Source organism: Rhinolophus hipposideros, assembly GCF_964194185.1.
Source record: "Rhinolophus hipposideros genome assembly, chromosome: 21".
NCBI lineage: Eukaryota > Metazoa > Chordata > Mammalia > Chiroptera > Rhinolophidae > Rhinolophus > Rhinolophus hipposideros.
The window spans coordinates 7280726-7300487 of NC_138067.1; the positions used below are offsets into that span (position 1 = coordinate 7280726).

A 19762-nucleotide genomic window follows, 5' to 3' on the forward strand; every position below is an offset into this window, starting at 1 on the left:
CATCTCCTCTTCCTTCAAAGGGGTCCCTCGATCTGAGACAATGTGATGCGGGAGCTCATTTGGCGAATCAGACATTGTCATCCCTCCAGCGGGGGTACTGGTGGAAGCACCGTGGTCAGGGAAGACAAACACATATCGAGAGGAGGTTCAGTTCCCGCAAGAACACACTGCTGCCTCCTGCAGCGTGGAAGGGGTCCAATGTAATCCACTCGCTACCAATGGCTGGCCGGTCCCCTTGAGAGGTGGCGCTGTACTGAGGGCTCAGTGGTTGTCAGTGCTGTGGGCAGGCTGAGCGTTCGGGAGAGCAGTAGCCAGGACCAGCCTTGGTGAGAGAGAGTCCACCGCTGTTGGGCCCACGCACGCCATCCTTAAGTGAGCGTGGCAGCCATCCGTTTTCAGCTCCCACCAATGCATGGGGCCTTCTGAGCCACAAACCAAGCGTGAGATTTGTTTCTTCTTCTGTTCTCTAGTAGTTGCGCAGGTCCTTCCTGTCCCATGGGACCAGAGGTGTGAGCTGAGGAAGAGGCAGTGGCATAACCAGCCAGGTGGCACGGGAGTTCGGGCCGTCTGTTTGTGGGTCTTACCTGTGTTCCCCGATTCCTCCCGGCCTAGGGCTCTTGGGACTGATCCCAGATGTTCCCTTTCTGTCCGTAGATTTTGCAGCGTGTGGACAGGCTAAGTGAAGTACTGGTACGCACAGTTTCAGAGACATCCCAGAGCAGGAAGGCCACAGCATGCACCTGGCAAAATGCTGTGAGAGTGAAGTGAGTTGAAGCCATCAGAGAACTGGCCACCAAACCACAGCTGGAATCGGGGATGTGACAGAGGAAACATGAGGAGGCCCAGAGGCATCCAGTATGCACCCCATCTGCTTCGGCTGTATTATCCCAAATTGATTTGCATTCTCTGGCCCTGACTCTGTCCATGTTTGGAGAAAACAATGGTCAGACTGGGAAAGCAAAGCAAGGGACCTTGGAGACCTCTAGCCATTGAGAAACTGCGTGACACCATTAGACATTTACTCCGTGAAAGCACTTCAGGTTTCACTTCGTTGTTCGTGGCTCCCTACTCAGGCTTTTCTTTATATATAAGCCCCAGTTTATCTCCTTCTGTGTTTCTGTAAGATGATTTCAGAGCATCCAAGTGTACACTTCGCAGTTCCTGCTGAGTTTTTTTTTTCTTTCTTAATTGAGCAATCTGTTCTATTTCCCGTAGTACATTATACTTCTCAATATAAACCCAAGGACATCAATCTCCAAGTCTCTAATTTCTCATTCTTAAGAAATTGATAATAACTCTAGACCAGTGCTGCTAAGAAGAGACAAGTTACTCGTCCTCCCTTCGTGCCTCTCTTGTTGGCCTATCCAATGTACGCTAGGATGTGTCCTGGCTTCTGGGCTGAGTTTCTGAGTTCTTAGTTTTCGTTTTAATTACTATGTCATTGGTTTACTCCCCCCCCACCCCCACTGTTGTCTTCCCCCTCCAAATCATTGCCAGCTCACTGATGGGCTAACATCCATACAAAAAATTGTGCACAAATGTTCATCGCAGCATTGTTCATAATTACCCCAAAAGGAACACACGTGTCTTTCATCTGATGAATGCATAAATAAAACGTGGTGTATTTGTACAATGGAATATTATTCAGCCACAAGAAAGAATGAAATACTGTTGTATGCTCCAGCGTGGATGAACCTTGAAAACATGATGCTGAGGGAAAGAAGCCAGTCACAAAAACCACATATTGTATGATTCCATTTGTGTGAAATGTGCAGAATAGGCAAACCCAGAGAGACAGAAAGTGGATTAGTGGTTACCTGGGGCTGGGGGCAGGGAGGCTACAAATGAAGAATGATTGCTGATGTGTATGTACGTGGTCTATTTTTGGAGTGCTGAAAAGGTTCTAAAATTGTATTTTAGTAATGGCTGCAGAATTCTCTTTTTGTTTTGAACAAATATTTTTATTAAAAAATATAGCTAACGTACAATTATTATTTCTGTTTCAGGTGTACACCATAGTTATTCAGCATTTATATACCTGAAGAAGTGATCATCTCATGTCCAGCAACCTCTGACACCATACCACGCTATCACAATATTACTGATTATATTCCCCATGCTGCACATTACATCCCCAAGACGTGTTTGTTTTATACCTGGAGATTTGAACCTCTTATTTCCCTTCACCATTTCCACCTTTTTAAAATGTATCAATTACAGTTGACATTCGATATTATTTTGTATTAATTTCAGATGTACAACATAGTGGTTATACATTTGTATAATTTAAGAAATGATTGCCCTGACTAGTTTAGTACCCACCTGGCACTGTACACAGTTATATTGTAATATTATTGACCATATTCCCTATGCTGTACTTTACATCCCCATGACTATTTTGTAACTACCAATTTGTTATTTCTTAGTCCTTTCACCTTTTTCACCCTGTTTCCCCAACCCCCCTCCCATCTATCACCCCAATAAATCTAGTACCTATCTGACACCATAGTGATTACAATATTATTATTTTCCTTCTGCTATACCCACGACTGCTTTGTAACAGCCAATTTGTACTTCTTAATCCGTTTCCATTTTTCTCCCACCCTCTCAGTCTCCCTTCCATCTGGCAACCATCAAAATGTTCTTTGTATCTATGAGTGTGTTTCTGGTTTGTTTGTTTGTTTGTTTGTTTTGTTCTTTAGATTCCACATATAAGTGAAATCACATTGCATCTGTCTTTCTCTGTCTGACACTCCACTCAGCACAGTACACGCCAGGTCCATCCATGCTGCCACAGAAGGGAGAACCGATTCCCTTCCCTGGCCGAGCAATATCCCATTGTACATATGCACCACCTCTTTATTCATTCTTCTATCGATGGACACCCAGGCTGCCTCCACATCGTGGCCAGTGTAAACAATGAGGCAATGAACATATGGATGTATGTTCCCTTGACATAGCATTTTGGGTTTCTTCAGATAAATACCTAGAAGTGGGATTACTGGGCCCATCTTTGTCTCTTGTTGTAGCCTTTGCTTTAAAGTCTATTTTGTCTGGTATAAGTGTTGCTACCCAGCGTTTTTGTTTTTTCCATTTTCATTTTCATGAAATATGTTTTTCCATCCCTTTGCTTTCAGTATGTGTGTGTTTTTCAATCTGAAGTGAGTCTCTTGTAGGCAGCATATGTAAGGGTCTTGTTTTCTTATCCATTCAGCCACCCAATGTTTTTGATCAAAGCAGTTAATCCATTTACATTGAAAGTAATTGTTGACAGATATGTAACTATTGCCATTTTATTATTCATATTTTTTTTACTTTTTTTTCCATCTAAGGAAGTCCCTCTAATATTCCTTGTAATACTAGTTTGGTGGTGATGAACTCCTTTAGCTCTTTCTTGTCTGGGAAGCTCTTTATCTGTCATTTGATTTTAAATGATAGCCTTGCTGGGTAGAGTACCTTTGGTTGCATGTCCCTGCTTTTCATCACATGGAATATTTTGTGCCAATCCCGTCTGGCATGCAGTTTCTGTTGAGAAATCAGCTGACAGTCTTATTGGAGCTCACTTGTAAGTTACTAGTTGCCTTTTTCTTGCTGCTTCTGTCTGTCTTTAACCTTTGCCATTCAAATTATAATGTGTCTTGGTGAGGGCCTGTGTGGGTTCATCTTGTTTGGGACTCTCTGCACTTCCTTGGCTTGTATGTCTATTTCCTTTGCCAGGTTAGGAAAGTTTTCAGTCATTATTTCTTCAAATACGTTTTCGATCCCTTGCTTTCTCTCCTCTCTTTCTGGTACCCCTATGATGTGAATGTTGTTACGCCTAATGCTGTCCCAGAGGTCTTTTGAACTATCCTCATTTTTTTTTTAAAGATTTTTTTATTGGGGAAGGAGAACAGGACTTTATTGGGGAACAGTGTGTACTTCCAGGACTTTTTTCCAGTAAAGTTGTTGTCCTTTCAGTCTTAGTTGTGGAGGGCGCAGCTCAGCTCCAGGTCCAGTTGCCATTGCTAGTTGCAGGGGGCGCAGCCCACATTCCCTTGCAGGAGTCGAACCGGCAACCTTGTGGTTGAGAGCCCACTGGCCCATGTGGGAATCAGACCGGCAGCCTTGGGAGTTAGGAGCATGGAGCTCCAAGCACCTGAGCCACCGGGCCGGCCCTATCCTCATTTTTTAAAATTCTTTTTTTCTTTTGCTGTTCCAGTTGGGTGTTTTATGCTACCTTGTCTTCCAAATCATTGATTTGATACTCTGCTTCATCTAGTCTGTTTGTGATTCCTTCTAGTGCATTCTTTTAGCTATAGTATTTTTTACTTCTGACTGGTTCTTTTTTATGGTTTCTATGCCTTTTTACTATGCTTGCTCTTTGTTAAAGTTCTCACTACGTTCCTTGAGCATCCTTACAAACGGTGTTTTGAACTCTATCTCTGGTAAGTTGCTTGCCTCCATTTTATTTAGTTCATTTTCAGGAGTTTTCTCCTGTTGTTTCATTTGGGACGCATATCTTTGTTTCTTCATTTTGGCTGCCTCTCTGTTTGTTTCTATGTGTTAGGTAGCTTTGCTATGTCTCTTGCCGGGTGGCCTTATGTAGTAGGTGCCCTGTGGGGTCCTGGCTCAGTCTCCCTGGTCAACTGAGCCAGGTGCACAGGAGTGTCCCTTGTGTGGGTTGTGAGTGCTCTCCTGTTATAGTTGAGCCTTGATTGCTATTGATATGTCAGTGGGTGAGACTGACCCTCAGGCTGACTGGCTATGGGGTTTGACCACCTCCACAGCTTATGGGCTGCTGTGCGGGAGGCTTACCCCATTGAGTGAGATTCACCCCAGTGGGCTCTGGTTCCTTTGTGTGCCACTTGTGGGGCTAATTGGGCAGTGCTCTGCTGTGGTCTGAAGCCAATCTCTAAGTATGTTGATTCTTGGGCCTCTTGGGAGGGGCTCCGGTGCAGGCCCAGGTTGGTTCCTGCCTGGGACCAGTCAGGGGCTACCTGGTAGGAGCTACAAAGCCACAGTGGGTCGCTGCCTGTGCTGGACCTGCAGGTGTGTAGGACAGGCCACTCTGTGAACTGAGGATGGCGGCCACCAGTACCGGGTCTGGGATAGCTCTGCAAAAAGCCGGGACACACTGAGGCCTGCTGCCGCTGACTGCCAGTTGCCAGCTTTGGTAAGATTCAGCTGCAGATAAAGCCTCCTGCCCTGCAGAGTTGGGTCTGACAGGGTCTCAGTGAGTCAGCAGGGAGGAGCAACTGAGCTCACCAGGCCAATCAGATTCAGGTTTTGCCGTCAACGTAGGGGGCGGGATCAACACAGGAAAGATGGCGCCTGCCTGCCGGCTGTACGGGAGGGGAAGCCAAACAGGGAAATTGCCAACTGTTCTCCAGGCCACCTCCCCGAGGCCAGAAGCCTCAGTCTGCCTCCCGTGTGTCTCTGACACTCCTTGAGTCACTGTCTCTTTGCTGGAGTCCAAGGTGAGTGCCTGCGAGTGAGTCTGTGCACGGGCCATTTAAGAGGACGTCTGGGTTTCGTGCAGCCTTGCGTCCCACCCTAGTGGTCGGAGTCCCCCATTTTTCACAGCCAGATGTGGGGGCTCTTCTTCCCGACACCAGTAATCCAGGCTGGGGAGGCCGGTGTGGGGCTGGGATCTGTCGCTCCTCTGGGAGGAATCCCCTCCGCTGAGATACCCCTCCAGGTTCTCAACCACCACACGCAGGTGTGGGGCCCATTCCATGTCTCCACCCCTTCAACCAGTCTCGCTGTGGCTTCTTCTTTATATCCTTAGTTATAAAACTTCTGTTCAGCTGGACTTCAGCTGGTTCTCCAGGTTGACTGTTCTATAATTTAGTTGTAATTTTGATGTGTTTATGGGATGAGCAAGCACTGTGTGTATCTACCCCATCATCTTGGATTGTTCCTTTCTAGAATTCTGTGAATATATTAAAAATTACTGAACTGTACACTTTAAAGGAAGGAATTTTATGGTATGTGACACATATCTCAATGCAGCTGTAAAACATACATAAATGGAAACATAGTGAAAAAAAAAATGTCAGTTTTACTTCTACCTCTTCCCCTAGCTACCCAATTTCCTTTCCTTGAATCTACTGCTTACCAGCTTCTGGGGTTTACTTCCAAAAATATTTTAGTTATCTTCAAGCACACACACATATGTCTTTTTACATAATTTGTTGCATACACCACACACTATTCTGTACCTTACTTTTTCACTGAAAAATGTGTCTTGGAGAAACAGACATAGAGAGGAGACTGCTCTGTGAAGATGCAGGCAGCTGGCAGTGGTGGGTCTAGAAGCCAAGGAATGCCAAGGACTTACCCGCAAGCATGAAGCCAGTAGACACACAGGGAACAGATCCTTCCTGAGAGTCTTCAAAGGGGCTATGGCCCTGCCAACACCTCAGTTTCAGACTTCTAGCATCCAGAACTCTGAGAATAAATTTCTGTTGTTTTTAAGCCAAAAAAAAAAAAAAAAAAGACAAAACTATATCTTGGATATTAATCCATATAAGCACATCTACGTTTCAACTTTTAACTAGTGGCATAGTTTTCAATCTCATGACTGGAACATAATTTATTTGATGAACTCCCTATTGGATATTTAGGATGTTTCTAATTCTTTGCCTTTTAAAACAATGATGAAATAAAGAACCTTGTCCGTACATTATTTCTTATAATTGCAAGTACATCTTTGGAGTAAATTCTTAGAAGTAGAATTGTTGGATTAAAAGATACGTATACTTTTTATTTTGATAGAATTGCTAAATTGATCTCCACAGCATTTGTGGGTAAATTATCTTCCCACTAGCAATGTGTGCATGCATGTTTCCCTCAGCCATGTTAGCACGTTATAGAACTTTTGATCTTGTCAGTCTGTGAGTTGAAAAATTTTATCTCACTGTGATTTTAATTGCATTTTTGTTATTATGAGCATGTTAAGTATCTTTTCCACACTTATTATCAATATCATCACATTACATAAGATTTATGTTATATTCACTTCGTTCAGTCATCGGAATTTTCTGTCAATTGTTTGTTCGTATACTTTACTCATTTTTCTCCGGATTGTTGTTCTTTTTCTTATTGTTGTTTTCTTTAGTAGCTCTTTGTTTATTAAGGAAGTTAGCCATTTGTCCCATTTTTAGCAAACATTTTTCCATGTTTTTCATCTGTCTTTTGATTTGATTTTATTTTTTTGCCATGAAGAAACTCTTATTTTTGTGTAGTCAAATTTATTACTATTTTCTTTTATGGCTTCTGGAGTTTGTGTCATACTTATAGAGGCTATACTTCTCACTTGAGATTGTAAAAATAATTATTTGTTTACTTCTAGTGCATTTATCATTTCATTTTTTACATGTAAATATTTATGGAATTTATTTTAAGGTATGAGTAGGAATCCAATTAATGCTTTTCTAGATGCCTTTTTAATGGTTCCAACATCATTACCAAGTACTCTACTTCTCTCCACTTATTTGATAAGCCACCTTTGCGGTGCTAACTTCTTGTATGTATTTGGGTGTTTTCAGACATTCTGAGCCCCACTGTGCGCTGGAATGAACAAACAGCTCTTGATCATGGTGTATTGTATTTTTATGTGGTGTTCATTTATATTTGCTAATGTTTTACTTAGAATTTTTTCTTCAGTGTTCTTAAGTGAGATTAGTCTATAGTTTTCTTTTGTGTTTGTGTGTGCAGTATTTATCAGGTTTGCAAATCAATAACATATTCACTTATTTAAAGGATTATGGAAAATTTTCCTTCTTTTTATCTCTCTGGGATAATTTGAATAGCACTGAAATTATCTAGTCTTTGAAGGCTTATGAGAATTCCCCTGAGGCTTTAATGGGGGATTAGCTCTTTAATAACTGTATTTCTTCTATGGAAAATTGATCTTTTAAACTTTCTCTCTCTACTAGGGTAAGTTCTGGTAAAGTCTTTTCTAGGAAATTATCCATTTAATCTAGACTTTCAAATGTATTTGCACAAAATTGTACAACTTAGATTCATGATATTTTAGAATAGCCTCTGATTCAATAGTTAATCTCCAATTGTCATGTTTTAATTTGTACTTGTGCTTTCTCTTTTATAATGATTAAATCTATTCTGTTGATTTTTTTCAAAGGAGTATCTTTTTATTTATTAGTTCTACTATTTGGTTTTTAACTCAATCATTTCTGCTTTATCTTAAATATTATTTACTTCTCTCTACTTTCACTAGATTTACTTTTTGCTCCTTTTCTAACTTTTGAGATGGATGTTTAATTTATTGTTACTTTCATTTTCATTCCTATAAATATTTAGTCTATGCATTTTTTAACCTTTGCTTTAACTGTATCTCAAACCTTCTGATATATAGTTTTCATAATCATTGTTTTTAAAAGAAATTGTTCAATTTCAATTTATAGTTCCCCTTTGACTAAGGAATTGATAGTTGTTAAATTTCCAGATGGAAAAGACTTCGTGCCTTTTGATTACATTTATTTTTCAGTCTTGTTGCATTGTAATAAGACAACGTTGTTGGTTTGCATTCTTTTTACTTAAAAGAACTTATTGCAATGTTTTCTTGGTGACCTCACATACAGTCAGTTTTCATGAATGTTCCATGTGTATTTGAAAAGAAGAAATATTCTCTTCAATAAGGGTGAAGAGTTCATTATGTTTTCATAAGACCTACCTTGGGATTATGTTACATATTATATATAATATATATATATGTGTGTGTGTGTGTTGGAGATATATATATATATATATATATATATATATATACATACATACATATATATATATATATATATATATATATATATATATACACACACACATAAAACACACACAAAAATTGGATATCAAGTTCACAATCCCTGCTTTCTTTAGGTGAGTTCACCTGGCATGATTCTGCCTACCCTTTTAATTTTATTGTACTTTGTTTTAGGAGTATCTCTTACAATAGAGTTGAATTTTGCCTCGTAAGACAATCTGAAAATATCTTTTTCAAAATTAGTAAGACCATTTACATTTATTGTTACACCTTAAATACTTGGCCTTAGCTCTGTCCTATTATTTTATGTTATATTTACTGTGCATATTTACCATGTGTTGTTCATTCCTTGGCCTGTTTTCTTTGCTTTTTAGTTTAAAAAAATGTTGGTGATTACAATGATTTGTGTTTTTCTTTTAGTAATTATCTTCCCATTGTCTTTATATAATGTCTGCTTTCTTTATTTAGGATTCTAGTGTCTGGTTTGTCTGCTTTAAGTGATATTATTGACTCTCACACATGATGTATGTGAAACCCCTGAATTTATTTTATTTTATTTTTTTCCCTTTTCCTCATAAAAAAAATTGTGTTATATATACTTTGTCAGCACATCCATCTACATACTATTCTTCCACCTTATCCCTACCTTTGGTTTGTCTAAGATATGTAGTTAAATATGGCTGTCAGTCCTTCTAACAGTTTCTTCATTCATCTCTTAGTTGGATGAAGGTGGTCTTCTAGTAGATTCCTCAGGAAGGACTCATTAGTACAATATTCTCTGAATTCTTGCATGTATAAAATTTTTTCTATAAACAATCTCATGGAAAGACGCTCAACATTGTTAGTCATTAGAGAAATACAAATCTAAATCATAACAGGGTACCACTTCACTCTCAAGAATGGAAATTAAAAGTTAAAAAAGAAAAATAAGTGTTGCAAGTATGTGGAGAAATTAGAACCCTTGTACATTGCTAGTAGGACTGTAAAATGGTTCAGTTGTTGTGGAAAACAGTTTGGCGATTCCTCAAAAAGTTAAACATAGCTTGTCACATGACCCAGCAATTCCACTTCTAGATATATACCCCAAAGAATTGAAAACTACTACTCAAATAAACCTTGTACCAACATCTTCATAGAAGCACTATTCACAATAGTCAAAAGGTAGAAACAACCCAATGCCTATCAACAGATGAACTGAATGGATGAACAAATTTATACAATGAAATATTATTTACCCATAAAAAGGAATGAAACACTGACATATGCTACAACATGGATGAACCTCAAAAACACTATAAGTGAAAGAAATCAGACACAAAAGTCACATATTGTATGATTCCATTTATATAAAATATTCAGGATAGGTAAATCCATAGAAACAAAAAGCAGATTGGTTGTTGTCAAGGGCAGAAGAGGGGGCAATGGGGTATAAATACTTCATGTATACAGGGTTACATTTTGGAGTGATGAAAGTGTTTTGGAACTAGATAGAGGTGGGGGTTGTATAACATTGTGAATGTATTAAGGCCAATGAACTGTTCACTTTACAGTAGTTAATTTTATGTGAATTTCATTATAATTTTTTTTCTATAGCCTTGATATTGAAGGATAGCTGAGTTGGATTAAAAAACCTGTTCATAGTTTTTTATTTTTATTTTTATAAAATATTTCACTATTGTCTTGCTTTGTAAGTTGCTCTTTAGAAATCTAATGCCAATCAGATTTTATTTTCTTTATAAATGACTTGTTCTTTTTGCCTGGAGGATCAGAGGATTATTTTCTTAACTTTAAAGTCTAGTTGTTTTATGAGAATATGTTTCAGAGTTGACCGTTTTGAAGAAATTTTCCTACAGAGTGGGCCCTTTCAGTATGTAGATTCAGGTCTTTTATGAAGCTTTTTTTTTCAGAAAAGCTTTCTTGAATTATAATTTGGTATGTTAATTCTATTTCATTGTTTTGTTTTCCTCTTCAGCATCTCTAACTATACTTGTATTTGACTATTATAGCTATCATTTTCTCTCTGATTCTACCTCTTTCTTTAATTTTATTTTCTTGGCTCCTTTCATTTCTACCATGTTCGTTAACCTACTTTCAGTCATATTTATTTTCTCTTAAGTGCTTATAATTTAGTCATTTCAAGACTAAGATTTTTCTTTTTCATCAATTTCTTTCCTAACATCACTTCCCATTTTAAAAGTTCCAGTATGTCAATTTCTTTTTTGAGTTTTAAATATCTGATCTGCTTTTTTTCCCTCCTATCTACAATTCACTATTTAATTCATGTTGAAATATTGTATCACCTTTTCTTTTTCATCAAGGCCAGGTTGATTTCTTCTGGAGTTTCTCATCTACTGAAAAGTTTTTCTTACATTTGTATACAAATTAAGTATAACATAAATTCAGAAAATAACCGATAACCCAATGCTTCACTTTCCCCACCATCTTAAAACACCATCAATAAGACTCAGACATCAGTTATCTCAGTCCACCATCATTAGGAATCTGTCACAACACCACTTATCATAAGTGCCATCCTTTTTGCCATCTGCTTAGTGAGTGACCCAGTGTCAGAGTCCCAACCTGATGCTCTGCTTTCTAGATCCATTCCTGGTATCTCATCTGAGCGTGGGTTCCCCAGGGCTAAGCTAGGCCTGAAACACAGGCATGCAGGTAGATGCTTTCTTTGGGAAATGATCCTAGAGAAAGGAGGGTAGGGCTGGGAAGAGGAAAAGCCAATGCAAAGTTGTGTTATCAAATTGATCACCTCTATGAGTGATGGGGCTTGATTCTGCTGGAGCCCTACAGAACGTACCTCAAGACTGTCCATCAGAGGGATGGAAAAGGGGGAGTCTTTACCCATTGGCTCCTGGCTCCCACTGCTCAAGAGTTCCCCTGGGGTGTTAACTTTCATGTTTGTGAATAAAAGAGGGCGGATGTGAGGTAGGGTCCAAGAAGTGTTTCATACTATTTTGTAATGGCTTCCACTGTTTCAGTCAGCTTTTCGTGTTGTCTTTTGTTTCTGACTGCTTTTAAGATTGTTTCTATCATTGGTTTTCAGCAGTTTTTCTATGATGTGCCTTAAGTGATTTTGTGTTTATCCAGCTTGGACATAAAGGACTAAGTCATTATCATATCTAGGTCTTCTGTGGATTCTGGAAAATTCTTAGCCATTAGCTCTTGGAATATTGATTCTAATTCTTTTCCCTCTTCTGGGACTTCAACTATGTCTATAACTCACACAATCCCATGTTTTTTAATTCTCCCCACCCTGCATTTTTAATATTTTTCATTTTCTTTCAATGCATCAGTATGGATGTGTTCTTGATTTTTTTTTAACAGTTCACTGAGTCACTATTCAACTATGTCTGATTTACTGCTACATGCACCTAGTGAATTCTTAATTCCAGTTATTTAATTTTCATTTATAAAATTTCATTTATAAATTTATTTATAAAATTCCCCCTGGTTCTTTTTAAAAATGTCCACTTCTGTCAAATTTCTCAAAATTGCCTTTTAACACTATGAACACATTAAAAATAGTTTTTTTGAAGTTCATGGATAATGAATCCATTATCTGAATTAGTTATGGGCTTATCACTTGTCTTTTGTCTTAGTCTTCAGTCACGCGGTCTTGTCTCCTTATGTGCCTAGTTAATTTTGTGTGTACCACTCTACACAAAAATTGTAGAAGTAATTTGAGGGAGGATTAATTTGAGCCTGGAGGATTCACGGGGGCCCCTTGTCTTTGGTGGACCCTAAATTACAATTTTTGTTCTTCAAAGCCCTGTGAGTCCATTGAAAGCTCTGTTCAGCTTCTGAGCCTTTTCCCCATGCTTTCAGATTGGCAGATGCCTCTAGGAGAAAAGCAGCCTTCATGCCTGGTGCACCCTCTGGGTTTCCCAGATCTTGTTCTATAATCTTACAGGCTAGGTAACTGGTGGCACTTTGATGTTTTCAAATACTGTGTGTGTGTGTGTGTGTGTGTGTGTGTGTGTGTGTGTGTGTGTGTGTGTAGTATGTATAAAATTAGCTTTTCTAGTTGTTCTTAACAGAAAGGGTGGTCCAAACAATCAAATTCACCATTACTGGGGTAAAACTCCATCCTGCTGAGATGTTTTGATTCTCATTTTAATTTTTTTTTTTTTTGAATATGGATCCAAGATTCTTTTTTTAATTAAAACCTGTTTTGAATTTTCCTGGACCAGCCATGGAAGAAAATCACATGGGTTGAGGAAGGGTTTGGGTGGTTTACAAGGTTTCTTAGCTCAAGAACGTCCTCTTCTGTTGCTACAGAGAAGTGCATTTCTTTAACAAATATCCCCTTTTTATTGATATTGATATAATGTAACGAATCCATCCTATTTCTCTGGGGGTCATAGTTTCAGTTGGTTCCTTCTTTCATTTCACTACTGGCTCCAAGGGATACCGCTCCCTTCCAAAAGGCCCCCTTCTCTTCCAGAAGAGGTGTATTTCCAAATCTGCTACCTTTGGTCTGATATACTTTCCAGGAGCCACTACTCTGATCCGCCAGCCTTCAAACCTGTTTGTAGTGTTTCCCCACTCAGGGTGAGCCTTCTTCTTCTGGGGGAACCGTAGTTGGAATGATGTGTTCCACCACCACCTGACTCTTGTCTGTCACACACTCCTCTCTTATGCTCAACCGTTGCCTTGCTCCCCTCTAGTGTGGGCTTCTGAATTGATGTTTCCTTCTCCCTCTTAAACATAAAGTGCAGTTCGTAGAATGTCTCCCAGTTAGAATGTCTCTCAGTTGTAGGAGTGGGTTTTCTTGTCCTCTTAGAAACCCAGAACAACAACACATATTTTTAACTTTTACTTAGGATTATTTTTTTAGCTATCCTTTTACTATTGATTTTGAATTTCACCGAATTTTGCTTAGAGACACAAAATGCAGTTAGTCTATACAGTTTTGATTTTTTTTGGAAATTAAGACGTCCTTTGTGGCTGAGTACATAGCTGAGTTTTCTTTGAAAGTTCCATGTGCATTCTATATTCGTTTGGGCTTAGTAATCATAGTAAGCCAACATAGACTTATTTGACCTGTCCCTCTTTGAGAGTTAAAATTTGAAATAGATATAGCCGCAATATTTTTGTCCATAGTTCTGTTAGTTCTTGCTTCATGTATCTTGAGACTATGCTGTCAGGTAAACATGTTCAAGTTCATCGTATCTTTGACCTGTTGTTCCCTTTATCAGTATAAAATGTCCTTCTTTGTTCCTTGTTTTCCACTTTGGATTTTATTTCATCTGATATTAAAATTGTTACCCTGCCTTAATGTTTACATATTCAATACATCTCTATCTTGTTTTATAACTTGTTCTTCCTCTTGTTTAGAACAGTCTCCCAACCTCTATGTTCTATGTAGTCTCTTAAGTGTTATTCTAAAATTTCTCTTATTTTCCCTGTTGTCAAAGACATGTGTGACTATATGACAAAAACATTTATACCAAATAAAGCTCGATTTTAATGACATATTTCCTTAAAATTAAAAAAAAAATTCATTATGCTTCAGCTCCTCACCAGTGATTCCTGAGAATTTTCTGAGTTACAGCCTCTGTTACTTCACTGTAAAAAAGTACAAGAAGCATAGAGTTAAAAATTAGCTTGTATTAGGTTGGTTTAAAAGTAATTGCGGTTTTTGCAAATTTTTTTTTAAACCTTTTCAACTGCAATTACTTTTGCACCAACCTCATAGTTTTCTTCAGTTTCATAATGGCTGAGTCCCCCTGCCATGTTAAACTAAGAAAAGTCTTACACAAAGGAGCATTTTGGGAAGGCCATTGGAGCTGTCACAGATGCTGGCATCTAAAGAAGTAGCTGTCCCAGCAAGAAAAGGGGTGGGGGGGGGAGTGATTTCACTAAAAATAAATTTAGGTAGAGAGATAGATAGGTGGGAGGAGGTGTTCAGTTGAATAGAGGTGTGAACAGAATAGATGACAGAAGTATACAGATCAAGATGGCAAATTTGATTCCAGAAGAAAACTAATGACTTTCAGTGAGAGAGGTGGTGCTGTTACGGAGATGATAAAAGTGAATCTCAATAGAGTGAAAAGGGACAAAAAGCAGAAGAAAAGCCTGAAGGCATCTACTGCAGAAAAGTGGACATGTTCTGAGAACCAGGTTTTCCTTCAAACAACTGAAGGAAAAACATTGTTTAGCATGTTGGTCAATGTTGTATGGAAAATGAAAGGGCAGGAACAAAAGGTGTAACAATACTGGGAACGTGGGCATAGTTTTCCAGGAGATCGCACTGTAAGCCACAGTCCATTGGTGGCACTTCGAAATGGAAGTGAAAATTCTATCTAGCAAGATAAAAGAGGTTAGGATGAGGAGATGTTTTCTAATTCTCTATTTTCAGTTTTTGAAACACTTGTTCCTATAGCTTTGATAGTTTTTGGGTTCTGGTTGACCGGGAGGTTGGTTTTGCTCTGAACAAAGGGTGTATAAAGCTGTGTTTGCTCCCACTCATGGATCTAATTAGGCATGTTGCCCAATATATAATAAATCATGGGTTTAGCTTTTCTTTGTTAAGGTAGTCAGAGGCCTTCAGGCATGAGTGACTTATTAAAATGTACTCTCGGAGTTGGGGATGAATTATCCTGATATCATCAATCACTCAATAATTTTATATCCCCAAAAACTCTCCCTTGGTTGTTTTATACGACACAAAGATGACATTTTATTGTCAAATTTGTTCACAGACATGAGTCCATTTTGCTATCTAATGCGTAAAGAAATCATTCTAAATTCAGCAAGAGTGCCAGATTGACTAAGAAAAGTTATTTTCCATATCCACAAAAATGTGAATCAGATTCTTGTTAGAACATGTGTAAGAAGTGGTTTTCATTGTCACAGCTCTTGATGTCAGATTGCTAAAATAATTGATGTTTTATTGTGGGAACACGGTTGCACACAGACCCTCCCAAATCACATGACCACTTCCCAGCCCGTACTTCTTCATAACACACAGGAATTATTTGTGTTTTGTGGTAACGAATGAATGGCAGGAACAGCAGAATTTCAGTGTGGCTGTTCTTTATTTGGTTAAATATATTCTCTATTTATTCTTTAAAAAAACTAATTTAAGTTAAACGGCAATAAACCATGATAATTTAGAAAACATGTTGAAACTGAGAGTGAAGAGAAATGTTCTCTATGTAAACCGCATTGTAAACCATAAAACTTATTTTTGTCAACTGCTTCTCATGACAGTGGCTAGGAATTTGACATTTCTACTTACAGTAGGCAAAAATACATGTAAAATACACTCTCCCACACACCACATCACATCTCTATTTATATTTCCAAACTAATAGCATTACAGCCCAGAAAAGTGCTGAGTGTACTGTGGACGCTTCCACCGAGAGCTGCAAGTTCACACAGCGCTACCCTGACCTGGTGTATCTGTGCAGCACGGCCGCTGTGGGTACCTTCCTGCCCCCGAGCCATACTCAGTGACAGGTGTGGCCCACCAAAAGGACACCACTGCTCTGTAACCCAAAAGGTGGTGAACCTTTCCAAGAAGTCGGATCAGCACAAGACAAAGCAAAAAAACCGTTCTTGGAAAGAGGATGAAACCCGACCAAAGCATCCATGTGATAGGATTCGGCACCACTCATCCACCTCAAATGTGTCAGCACCTACTCAGTTACTTAGGAAGATGGGTTTTGTGAACACTTACATAGTTTGAAGGTATTTTAAAGCTAGAAAAGGAATATTTAATAATCCATTAAGGTAAACACGAATGTGACAGAAACACGGCTAATTCTCTAATCTTATCTGGGGTACACATTCCACACCGTTGACTAAATCTCAGTTTTCTCATAAAAAAGTCCTCTCTCCACTTAAGAGATTAAAAGTCGGTGCTACCCGGTCCTTCTCTCTGCAGAAGAGTATTTCGCTGGGGATGTAATGTTTTAAAACAATAACACAAACCTCCTGGGAGAATACCACAATAAATGTCTCAAAAACCACTCAGTTAATCCCAGGGTATAATCCGGCTGTTTTAAATTACTGCAGGGAATATCATGGGCCTTAATGACACTGTAACTGCAGAAAGCCAAAGAAAGCTAGCAAGAGAAGCCAAAAGGATGAGCTCAGAGCCAGCTGAAGTGACAACAAACATGTGGCTGTTTACTAGGATTGGAGCGGTTTAGTCTGCAGATGTTTGTGGTCTCTAGAAGGTTCCAGAGGAATGAGTTATTATGAAGATTTGCAGAGTTTGATGAGAGCAAGATTCTTCTTGGAGATGGCAGGCCCCAAACAGGGAGGCCCAATGGTAGAAACAGAATTTATAGATTTCTGTGGTCAGATCATACTCTACTGGTCCCACAATGTACATCAACAAATTAATATTGTACGGATGTCATTTCAAAGCCTCCTAAAGACGAGAGTCATTATTGAAGCCATTAGAGCACAGATGGTTCAAACTATATGCAGATATTCATACTTGCATTTTTGCATTATAGCTGCTTTTTTTTTTTCTCTGTTGAACTGTAATGAATTGTCTCATAATCTATTCCATCTTCTTGCCATTAGCGGGCTTTGAATGTTCACAAATAGGAGCAAAGAACTCATTTTCCAGAGCTTTAATCACACAAAGAGGGAATGCCTAATTCTCTAAATGAAATGGTCTGTGATCACTGAAGCAGAGATTTAATATATCACGGCAAATTAGGTAGATTTTAATAAATTACTTATCTCCCTGAATACTTTACATATGCTTAAGAAGGAACATAGCCTGTTTGCAAACAGTGAAAACCCGCAGCCTATAAAAATCCTTTGAAGAAAATGACAAATAAAAAAGTAAATTAAAAAATGAAATGCGTTATATCCTAGACCTCTAGAGACAATTCCTTTGCAGCATTGATTCACAGCTCCATTAAAAATATCAATTAAATCCTTCAGTGAGATTGGGTAAAAGCTAGAAAATTAACTTTCTAAGCTGCTTTGTGAGGGTCTGGTTATCCAGATACACCCCAGCGTTGTACAAGCTTGATGTAAATTTTGAAAATGATAAAAAGATACTCCTTTCAGGTCTAACTAAGCATGCCATACTTTAAATAATTCCATGTCATAAGCTAAGTTTTCAAAGTGTAAGTTTCCTATATCTACCTGTATCTATCTTCTCTTTATGTACACACATCCCTGCCTGGATCCCTTTATCCATATCACCATTACAAATCCATGAAAATAATACAAATAGGAAGAATTACAATTTTTAAGGAGAAAACCCCCCAAAACAAAAAAACTTGCAGTAATTTAATAAGTTGGTGCCAAGTCTCATTCTTTATATTTAATTGATAGAAACTGCATGCATCAAAGAAAATGCACACTGAGCTTTAATGTGCATAAAATGGATATTAGCATTTTAAAGAGGAAGATTAACACATTAATCCAAGTAATTTTCATATATTGCTTCTAATAAAATCTTCACAGTAGAAAACTCTTAATGAGGCTAATCATAGGCATTCCACTTAGTGGGACGATTAGGGATAACATAAAAGTATTTCTTTTTCGTAGGTTTTCTAAGATTTATGCTTTTCACTTATTAAAAATAAAAATGGAAACTGCCTTTCAGTTCTTCGTCAGAAAATGTTGCAAATGCAAATAGACTTTCTCAGCTATCATGTAGGTATAAATTATGGAGAAGATGTTGCCCACCGTGGAGACATGAAATCCTGAGGGGTGGCAGGCATGGGAAGGAGGGAATAGAAAAATAAACAAACGAAAGAGTATACAAAACTCGAACACTTCAAACCCAGGCCCCCCATCCCCCGCCCAGCTTCCCATGAATTATAGATTATATACACCAGAGTAATTACGAAAACCTCAACTACGAGCTTTCCTGTGGGCCTCGACTCGGGAGTAGGAGACGCCTCCGGAGCAGCTCCTTTCAAGCCCCCAGGTCCTGTCTGTACTGCTCGTGGACGGACCGCAGGGCCTGCACTGCTTCGACTGTTACTTTGAGCTGGCCGATACCTCCACCATCTGCTCGTGCGTCCAGCACTAGGGAGGAAACAGCACAAAAAGGTTAACGTCATTCAACAGATTTTTCTTCGGCTAGTGTAGCTGAAACAGTAGTTGAAACGATGAAAATACCTCTATGAAAGTCCGTTCACTGGCAGCTTATAAATCTCGAAATGAAAGCTGGCACTGCCATGTGTGCAGGAAGAGACACGTTTTAGCTGCGTTGCATGTCCGTGTCCATGTTGTTTGTGGAGTTTAAACTAATGACCTGTCATGAAGTGTATCTAGTGGAAAGGCTACCGGATAACGATTGCAACACGGAATCGGAATTTCTAAGCTAATAAGAAATAAGTCAAAAAGGGGTCAAGATACAACAAAGAAGAGTTTGTTCTAACATACAATGAGTGTTAATAAGAAATTTCAAAATGCTGAACCACTGTAAAGTTACATGATCATCATTCGGATGGGCTATTCATCTTTCTAAGGAGAACACTGCATTTAAAATAGATTTAATGTGAAATCAGAAAACGCTAACATGGCAGACTCAGGAATATTAAGGTCCATGGATTGGCTGCAAGGGCCCGTGACCTGCTGACGCAGGCAAACAGATGTAAAATTTCCAGTGGACGTGGGCTTTTCTGGGGAGAGTGTGTACGGAAGGTAGCCGACGGGAGCCTGGGGCCTCTGTGAGCTCGGCGGTGGGGCCAGAGGGAGGCTGATTCAGAGCCTGGGGCCCCATCCGTCTGTGCACGCTGGTGCTTGCGTGTGACTCAGGGCCTGAATCCTGCACTTCGGAAGTTTGAGAGCACTTAGGAGTCTATGTAGTTTCCTTTTGATATTCCTTGCGGTTTTCCTCGAACTGTATGTGAGACGAGTGTGTGTGTGTGTGTGTGTGTGTGTGTGTGTTTGTGTGTGTGTGTTTAATTCCAAGAAAGACTGTAAGAAAACCTTCAAACAAAACTCAGAAGTAGACCAAGACTTGGGTGGAGGTGAACAGGCCGGAGTCTGCAGAGG

The 19762-nt window shown here is 39.0% G+C and overlaps 1 protein-coding gene across 2 annotated transcripts in view; it reads right to left on the reverse strand.

Moving 5' to 3' along the window:
• Nucleotides 1-14235: 14235 nt before the first annotated feature.
• Nucleotides 14236-19762, reverse strand: part of RPGRIP1L (RPGRIP1 like) — an 89440-nt gene continuing 83913 nt past the window's right edge. The window contains exons 26-27 of one of the 2 annotated variants that reach the window (XR_013992087.1): nt 18610-18787; nt 14236-14344 (exon numbers count right to left, since the gene is read on the reverse strand). Coding sequence is in view for 1 of the 2 variants with exons in the window: in XM_081030353.1 (XP_080886479.1) it covers nt 18675-18787 (113 nt within the window). In the remaining variant the exon portion in view is untranslated. Of the gene's footprint in view, nt 14345-15800; nt 18788-19762 lie in introns of those variants that run through there. The other variant, XM_081030353.1, reaches the window with a different exon arrangement.